The 9,232-nt window shown below is 34.7% G+C and overlaps 2 protein-coding genes across 3 annotated transcripts; one reads left to right on the forward strand and one right to left on the reverse strand.

The window, feature by feature from the left end:
- Positions 1–714: 714 nt before the first annotated feature.
- On the forward strand, positions 715–4,418 carry LOC143555752 (FHA domain-containing protein FHA2-like). The gene is made up of 3 exons (XM_077045256.1): positions 715–1,342; positions 3,629–3,786; positions 4,024–4,418. The coding sequence occupies exons 1-3, from the start codon at positions 775–777 to the stop codon at positions 4,231–4,233; spliced, it is 936 nt and encodes a 311-aa protein (XP_076901371.1). The 5' UTR covers positions 715–774; the 3' UTR covers positions 4,234–4,418.
- Positions 4,419–5,111: 693 nt separating this feature from the next.
- On the reverse strand, positions 5,112–7,630 carry LOC143555753 (uncharacterized). Of its 2 annotated transcripts, XM_077045258.1 has the most exons (4): positions 7,504–7,630; positions 7,233–7,295; positions 5,478–5,582; positions 5,112–5,382 (listed from the first exon to the last, which is right to left on the reverse strand). In XM_077045258.1, the coding sequence occupies exons 2-4, from the start codon at positions 7,279–7,281 to the stop codon at positions 5,123–5,125; spliced, it is 414 nt and encodes a 137-aa protein (XP_076901373.1). In that variant the 5' UTR covers positions 7,282–7,295; positions 7,504–7,630; the 3' UTR covers positions 5,112–5,122. The 2 variants fall into 2 exon arrangements, with proteins under 2 accessions (XP_076901373.1, XP_076901372.1); XM_077045257.1 differs by lacking the exons at positions 7,233–7,295; positions 7,504–7,630 and adding an exon at positions 5,715–5,951 and having other exon boundaries at positions 5,478–5,677.
- Between the last annotated feature and the right edge of the window lie 1,602 nt (positions 7,631–9,232).

A 9,232-nucleotide genomic window follows, 5' to 3' on the forward strand; every position in this document is an offset into this window, starting at 1 on the left:
GGGGAGGGGAAGGAAATGAGAAGAAAATGTGAATGAATCATGTTCCAGAGATTTTTTAAGGATGGGAGGGGAGGAGAATGGAGAGAAAAGACTAGAAAATTTAAGTGTATAATCATCTTTCCAAATTGGAGAGATTAGGAGAGAAAATGTGTTTGTATCATTAATTGCCTATTAACTCCTACATTTTCTTTCCCTTTTCTTCCATTTTCATTAAACTCGGGAACACGAAATAAAGTGACACATTTTCCTCCCCATCTCTTTCTTTTCTCTTTTAATTCTCCTCCTTTTCTTTTCTCTACTTGTAACAGTGTTCTCGAGTCTTATTTAAAGAGGGGAGGGGAAGGAAAGGAGAAGAACATGTGAAGGAATCATGTTCCAGAGATTTTTTGAGGATGAGAGGGGAGAGGAAGGGAGAGAAAAGACTAGAAAATTTAAATGTATAATCATCTTTCAAAATTGGAGATATTAGGAGAAAAATGTATTTGTATTATTAATTGCTTATTAACTCCTACATTTTCTTTCTCTTTCCTTCCATTTTCATTAAACTCGGGAACACGAAATAAAGTGACACATTTTCCTCCGCGCTCTTTCTTTTCTCTTTTAATTCTCCTCCTTTTCTTTTCCACTCCTTAAATAAAACTCGGGAACACATATAACCACATTTTTAAGATAATATATAAATTCAAATACATTTTTCCTATTTTTATAAACATCCCCATTTCACCATCATAATCATCATCTTTCCAAAGCAAACCCTAGAATTGACTTCCTCCCATGGGAAGCAGTAGCAGCGATGTAGAAGCCGGATTCGCGAAGCTACAAGGCGAAGACTTCGAATACTACATGCAAACCTACTCCATCATCCTCGGCCGCAACTCCAAGAAATCCACCGTCGACGTCGACTTATCCTCCCTCGGCGGCGGCATGAACATCTCCCGCCACCACGCCCGCATCTTCTACGACTTCCAACGCCGCCGCTTCAACCTCGACATCCTCGGCAAAAACGGATGCTTCGTCGAAGGCGTCCACCACCTGCCCGGCACTTCACCCGTCAAACTCGACTCACAGGATCTCTTACAAATCGGTGATAAAGAGTTTTATTTTCTCTTGCCGGTCAGGAGTATTTTATCAGGTGGTCCGATTGCCCCGCCACGTCAGCAGTTTTCGAACCCGAATGCGGTGGTTAGTTATGGTGGTGCTAGGGTTTCCGGGATGAAGAAGAGTGGGAGGAGTAGGGGTGAATTTGAGGATGAGTATGAGGAGGATGATATTAGTGGTGGTGGTAAGAAGATGAGGATTGGCGGTGGGGATTACGCCGGTTCGGGTGGGAAATCGCTGTCTGGTTAGTGATATGTTTATTAGGGGGTGTTTGGGATTTGCTTATTTTTAAGCAACTTATGACTTTTTTTGAAAAAAGTTAAAAGGTGTTTGTGACTTATTAACTTATTTGAAAAGTTATAAGGAGGTCGAATAACGAATCCTAAACACCCCCTTATGTGTACACAATTTGATGATATACTTGATGTGGTGAATGGGGTATAATAGTATTATAGTGATGAGGGTTACACGAAATAAATGTGGTTTAACAAGTTCATATTATATATATAGTCTTTATTTGTGGATTTTGCAAGTTTGTTTATAAAAGATAAAAAAGAAGCAAATTTGAACTTGATGTTGATAATATAAGTTATTACTTGGTAAAATTACCAATAGGCTTTTGTTTTTGTGGAATGGCGATGGACTAACAGGCTTTTAGATACTGTTACGCGTATATCAGGATGTTGTCATGGTAGTTAGAATGTTAGATTGAATTATGAGTTGTAATCTAGAGACATTGATTATGCGATTAATATGTTAGGCAGAAATAGTTGTTTCACGAAGTTTGTTTATACCAGATAAAAATGAAGATAATTGGAGCTTGATATTATCACTATAGGTTAACATTGGATTAAATAATATGTTGTAGTCTAGTGACGATTGTGCAAGTAATATGTTTGGCAGAAGCTTAAGTATTGGCTGCACAAACATGTAAAGTTGCTTTAATATGAACTGTGTTATCTAATTATAGTAAACAGAGGCCAGTAACTGAAAGCCAGTAAACAGAAGCCAGTAACAAAAATATGAGATATGACTCTTTAAGATAATGACATAATGCCAATTCTGTTTTTAAGTTCTTTGATTTGTTCCATCGAATGTCCATAACATACATAGTTAAATGTACTATAATTTATTACTGCATAATAACCTTGGAGAGTTCTTGGTTACACCTTTTGGCAGTCATCAACGTCTGTCAAATTGGTTAGTGATATTTTATTATATGTGCACAATTTGACATGTGGTGAATGGGGTATAGTGATGACGGTTACACGGAATAAATGTCATTTGAGAAGCTGATACTACACAGTTTTTAATTTTTTATTTGTGGATGTTGCAAGTTTGTTAATACCAGATAACATTACCAATAGTGTTTTGTTTTTGTGGCGGAATCAAGCTTTTAGATACTGCCATGCATATATCAGGATGTTATTTTGGTAATTGCTAGTTAGATTGAATAATGTGTTGTAGTTTAGAGATGTTGATTGTGCGATTAATATGTTTGCAGAAGCTTAATTAACTGTTGCACAAAGCCTCAAAGATTTGCATGAACACGTAAAATTGCTATAGTTTGAAGCGTGTAAAATTTAATTAATGTGAGTGAACCGTGTTTTCTAATTCTAGTAAACAGATGCCAGTCGTGGATAGCAAGTTAGTAGAGTCAGAAAGTTATCTCTGAAAAATATACAGTATTGTTTGAGTTGTTAATGCTTAATGCTCTAAAGTGGAGGAAAATGAAAATATGAAATATAGCTCTAGGAGATGTTTATTTTGTCTGTAAAGATCTTTGATTTGTTTTAACTACTATGTCTATAACAATATAACATACATAGTTAAATTCTCTACAATTTATCACTGCATAACCCTTGGAGAGTTGTTGGCATACACCTTTTGACAGTTACAAACGTTTGGTTTATCTTCTTTTTGCATCCTTTTGAAAAGTTTAATTTCTTGCAACATATTGTGTGTTTTAGGATTTTAGCTCTGAAATCAAATAGGGGAGGTGGTTTGAGAATTTTCAGTTCAGAGCACATGATTCCGGTCTGAACAAGCATAGAGTGCATTCTGCTCAAATTCTAGTCTGAACAGCTGAAAGTGGTCTGAAAGACTGAACCATTCGAAAATGGCCTGGAACTAATCTAAACTAGCCTAAAATGTGTCTAAAACCACTAAAAAATAGTTTGTTTATACACTGTGCTGCTTTGCACCTTGCTTAAAAGTTAAAAGTCATTATTGACCAAAATATTATTTTGTTGATCTATATGTGTAAGCATTATTTATATTCGGTTTTCCTGGTAGAGCCTAGACTACTGTGTCATACTAATGCCATAATAGAGGTGGCAAAATGGGCGGGCCGGAACTCGGGTTATGGCTCAAAAATTGTCATGGTCAGGTTGGTTGGGTAGTTCTTTTGATCCATTTAGATTGATTTTTATAGATAATAAAGTGCTTAACATGACTACAAAAGCTATATTATTACGGTAGTTACATAGCATTTGATTAATATTTTGACTGAGATGAATTTTTTTTATAGATAAAAAGTCTGAGGGAGGATCAAGAGTTGCTCGAGAGGCTGACAACCTTCAGCTGTTGCAGTTAGAAGAGAAAGATGTTGTATCATCTGTGGCTACTGTGTTATCGGATCTTTGTGGGCCCAGTGAGTGGATGCCTATGGAGAAACTTCATGCTGAGGTAAGATCCATTTTATCCGTTGATCTGTGGGTCCACATTGAGGTGGCAAGTTGCTGGTTGAATAACGGGCTCATGTCAAATTGGTCGGGTTGGGTCGATTCACACTATTATGTTCATTTTTGATAGTTTGTTAGATAAGTATTCTAGTGACATATGAACCTGAATGTACTTGTAGATCAATCACAACAATGTGGTCATTGTGATTTTTTGACTAACGAGAACGCTTTTGTGATGCAGTTGGTGGAACAATATGGTAGCATATGGCATCACGGTCGTGTTAGGAGATATTTAACATCTGAGGATCACACGAGTCCTGAAGCCAAGGGTAAACCATGGTTCGGGCTGCTTATGTTGTTGAGGAAATATCCCGAACACTTTGTTATAAACACTAGGTCTAAAGGCAGGGTCACATTGGAGTTTGTATCACTTGTCTCTCTTATTTCATGAGATGACAACACTGCAAAGGATCAAAGTATTGAGTTTTAGCATTTTTATTGCCTTTTCATTGCTTGTAAATTATTAGTGTTTATAGAGCTGTATTATTAATATATCTTTCGTTTTTCCTATGTAATGAAACATATCATTTGATGTATTGGTGACCGTAAGTGAACGGAACATGTTTTTTTATATTATTAAGTAATTGATTTGAGTTTGGCTGATTTCTGAACACTTTAACACATGTTTGGTTTGCGGAAATCAATGAAATGCGGTTCGAATGTTATTTCTTAGCATGTTTGGTTTGCCTAAGTTGTTGAAATTTGAGTATAAATTCTGTTTTTAATATGTTTGGTTTATAAAGTGGAGTAGGTACATTGTGGGTTTGTATATTTCATTTAGACCTGAAGTTGAAAATTCGTCCGAGACTGCCTCCACCAACCAGAACACTTAGCAGAGCTCCTGTATCAATTACGCCCATTTCTTTTGTTAGATCGTCATAGCTTCGGCTCTAACTCGATTGCTTCCTAATAGCTAAACGAACGTTAAAGTCCATGTCTTTTTAAGTGTTTTCCAAGAATTAAATCAATACAATTTTTTTTATGTTTTTACATTGGTAAAATAATATTACTTGTGTCCGTTTATTAAGATGCTAAACAAACATAGAGCCTACAACCAAATTGGGCATGAAATAAACAAATGCTACATGTTCAGGCTTTTATGATCTGAAAATTACTATCATTTTTCCAACATAAAGCATAAAAACAAGTTCTCTAAAGAAGAATTTACATGCTTTCCTTCAAATCTTCAATATGGTAACAGATGCTTAGCAAAGTGTATACTGTATACAACTATTATTAAAATTCATAACCAATACTCATCAGAAAAAACAATAATAAAACTATGACTCTTCTTTAGTCAGATCACGGATCCGGGCCCGCAATGCTTCCTCTCGTGCACGCTTTGCAGCAAGAGTTTCCTCATCAAGAACTTGAAAGGGCAACCATTCGGGCCACTTGAACCAGCCCGTTTTTTTCTCATCACCAGCTACCGACTCGTACATGTTCTTGAAAACAGGCCTTAATCTGATAGCAGCAAAATCGACCCCGGTTCCCACAACACCTATCACAATGGAGTAACGAACCGTACCAGCCCGACCACCTGATATCAACATTTGAGTAATTGGCATTAAACATACAGAAGAAACAAATAAATAGTATTAATCTATAACCCTAAAACACATATCAGTAACTAACCTTGCAGTCCGCCTAGAATAGCACCCGCAGCAGATCCAGCAATTACTGAGTCAAGTAGATCATCAGGCTCAGAATGCCTGCAAAGTCTTACAACCTCTCGAGTACCTGTCATCAAAATAGGCAAACTCAAGGTTCCGATTCTTTGCATCATTTTCATCATTCTCCTTGCACAATTTAAAGACACCCAAAGCAACATTTAACTTTCTTCTCACATTGTATAAACAGAACTCACAAAACAGAATGTTAATTGTATTGATTCTCTTAGAGTCACTGTCATCAAAATGTAAGACATGTCATGTCCAATCAACAGTTGTCATACACTTAGTTTTAAAAGCGTGTGGCGCTTCGATGTGTTTAGATCCCAAAAGTCAATGCATGCTGAGCGTGCGTTATGTATAACGTTTAAACAGTAAATTATAAGATATCCTCATCATTTCTAGTCAGATTTGTTCAATTGACGGTCTAATTTGTTCAAATACTCATTTACAGAAATAAATGAGATTTGATGGTGAGATTTGTTCAACTCTCACCCATTGCTCAATCGATGGTGAGATTTGTTCAATCAAATTAGAAAAACTCATGACTCATTGCAACCGACAGTGTACTATGTTCAAATACTAGTTAACTACATATAGTGCCACATCTGCCATATCACATGCGCATCATGTGATGCGCACATTTTAAAGCCATGTATATATATATACCAAATAGACAAATACATCTATAACACATTTACAGAAATTAGAGTATGGAGACTACTGTTTTGCACTGATATTTTCCATTAGGGGTGGCAATTGTGACCCATTGGGTTGAATGGGTTGTATTAAAATGTATATAATGGGTCAGAATGGCTTAAACTAAAAAAAGAAAATGATTGAAACGCGTTGACATTTCTCAAGTTTTTTTTATGGAACGAGAAAAACGGAGGAAACATTTTAGTATTTTTACTTTTTAAGTTTTTGATTTGTATTTCGAGTTATAATTTTTTAATTATTTTTTTTTTGAATTTTTTAATGAGGGGTTTCTAACATCTCAACCCATTTTGACCCATTTCAAAAGCCCCTCATTAAAAAATTCAAAAAATATAATTAAAAAATCATAACTCGAAATATAAATCAAAAACTAAAAAATTAAAAGTACTAAAAAGTTTCATCTGATTTTCTCGTTCCATAAAAATAAAAAAAATAAAAAAAAACCTTGAGAAATGCCAACCCGTTTCAATCAAGTTCTTTTTTTAGTTTGACCCATTTGGACCCATTATATACATTTTAATACAACTCATTCAACCCAATGGGTCACATTTGCCACCCGTAATTCCCATAGCATAAGATCTGTTGATCCAGGAGCCGGTGAATACACCGTGTGAGTTAATAGATAAACTGCAGCAATCCCATGGCTTTATAAATTGTAATCATTTGATGCTTCCAAAAACAACATTCACAACATCTGGTAGTGAAAAGCCTCTATTTTTGTCTCCCATTGCTACCGGTTGGTCTTAAACTGTGTTTTCTGATACCATGTAAGGAAATTAAAGTACATAGAGTAATGTTTGTACTAATATATTCTGCATACTCATCAATGAAGTGACTCACGTCTGTATCCGGTGCGAGTTTAGTATAGTAGATAGCATAAGTTAACTGTTGTAATAACATTTACTAGAGTTTCTTTGACTTCATCATGCAAAAGGTTTTCACTAATGATAGATTTTATAACAGTTTGATACAATAATAATAGTAGAAAAGAGGAGATGATTACCGCAATAGCAACCGGTGATTAAGGCAAGATTGGTGGCAAAGGTAGACATTACTCTCACAATTCCTAATAAATAATATTACTTCAAAAGATGATTAATAATAATAATAATAATAATAATAATAATAATAATAATGTTATAGTGAAAGCAATTGGTGTAGTGTAGCTATAATTGGTTGCATATAATAAGGCATGCATATGACATGTAAATAAGTAAATGAGCTTTGTGTTGTGTTGTGTTGTGCTGTTGGTATTGCATTAAATTAAATGAAACCTGAACTCACACGACTTCTCCAACTGATTCCGTTAGGGTTTTGATTTCACCGGCCGGTCAGCAAACTGGTTGATCGAGGTGCTTCTGTTTTCATACTCCAACCGGCAGGTTGGTTTAGTAATGTAAAGGCAAACTGAACCGCTTCTGTAATTGATCAATTTTTTTTAACGGATGCTTAGGTTGAATTTGACTAAATAATAACTTAAGTTTCATATATCTTTTATTTAGTTCCTTTTTAGGGGCGCGTTTGTTTCACGGAATGGAATGGAATGGATTGGAATTGGAATTTGTATAAGATTTGGAATCTGAACATTCCAATAAGAGTTGGAATTGGGGGGAGTTAAAATCTAAATACATTCTTAATGTGTTCGTTTGACAAATGAATAGAAATCAAGTTTTTTTTTAACAATGACAACGGCGAAAACATTTTAGCTTTTTTAGATTTTTTGTTTTTTATTTATATTTTGCGTTATGATATTTTTATAATTTTTTTTTGAGTTTTTATATGGGTTTTCTATTAAGATTAAAAACCCCTCAAAAAAATATTCAAAAATAATAATAAAAAAATCATAACTCAAAATATAAATTAAAAACAAAAAATCTAAAAAACTAAGATGTTTTGTTCGTTGTCCTCGTTAAAAATAAAAAAAAATAAAAAAAAACTCGAGATAAGATTCCAATGAATTTCCTTGAATTCCTCCACATTTTGGAAGGATTTGAAATCCTTATATTTAAAGGAATTTGAAGGAATTGAATTCCAATTCCAATTCTTTGAACCGAACACACCACAATGGAATTAAGATTCCAATTCCAACGAAACGAACACGTCATGTAATGAGATTTAAATTCCAATTCCTTTGAATTCCCACGAATTTCGTGAAACGGACACGCTTGCTAGAAAAAGTAAGAGTGATTTTATTAAAATACCAAAGGGTCTAAAGATATCTATAATTAGACCATGTGTAGTGTATGGAGCTTCTATAGAGACGTTTTGTACCATATGATGTCACGTCACCTTCAGGATTTTTTGGTTAAAAAGAGTATAGTGGATGGAGCACATTCAGATCATTACCTTATTATTATTATCCTTATATTGAAAAAACAAGTAAAACCAACCAACCAATCAACAAAAGCCATCTTCGAAGCGCCCCCACCCCAAAACAGTCCATAACGCCCCAGGGGGCGGTGTTCTCAGTGCTATGAGGGCTTTTAGGGTGGGGAAAGCGTCACACTACGCATGGTCTAAATATATTGGATATGAATTGTACTTTAATCAATTTGAGATCTAGCTCATTATAGAGAGGCTTGATTTCTTATGTGGGTCATGCTTTAACACTCTGCTCTCACAAGGTGAAGATGTAGAATGCACACCACCTAGCCATTCATCAATCTGTCAAACTGTTATATGCCGGTTTAAATTGCGATACATAGCCCTGATGCGGGAGCATCTTGTTTAAAATTAAAATTTTGTTATCTTTTATTATTTGTTCAAATTTCAAATTCCTAGTTTTTTTCTTGTTTAGTATAAAACTATAAATAGGGCTATTAGGATTATGATTATTGTTTAGTTAGTTGAGAATAATTTGGTTCAGGTTATTTGATAATGATCAATTATTTTGAGCCATTTGAGTAAAGCTGTGAATTCAGTATCAAGCCCGCTCTTTTGACGCATACTATCTTTTAGTGCTTTTTTTTATGTATTTCTGTTGTATATATTTAAAAATTAAAC

Source organism: Bidens hawaiensis, unplaced genomic scaffold (assembly GCF_021521415.1).
Source record: "Bidens hawaiensis isolate Kalapana, Puna unplaced genomic scaffold, B.hawaiensis_p1.1 tig00018312_1, whole genome shotgun sequence".
Taxonomy (NCBI): domain Eukaryota; kingdom Viridiplantae; phylum Streptophyta; class Magnoliopsida; order Asterales; family Asteraceae; genus Bidens; species Bidens hawaiensis.

Coding starts and splice junctions, on each gene's coding strand:
- LOC143555753 (XM_077045257.1), bottom strand. CDS start 5,673: ATGTTGCTTTGGGTGTCTTTAAATTGTGCAAGGAGAATGATGAAAATG. Junction 5,383..5,477: donor TATTCTAGGCGGACTGCAAG/GTTAGTTACTGA, acceptor TGTTGATATCAG/GTGGTCGGGCTGGTACGGTT.
- LOC143555752 (XM_077045256.1), top strand. CDS start 775: ATGGGAAGCAGTAGCAGCGATGTAGAAGCCGGATTCGCGAAGCTACAA. Junction 1,343..3,628: donor GGGTGGGAAATCGCTGTCTG/GTTAGTGATATG, acceptor TTTTTTTTATAG/ATAAAAAGTCTGAGGGAGGA. Junction 3,787..4,023: donor TGGAGAAACTTCATGCTGAG/GTAAGATCCATT, acceptor TTTGTGATGCAG/TTGGTGGAACAATATGGTAG.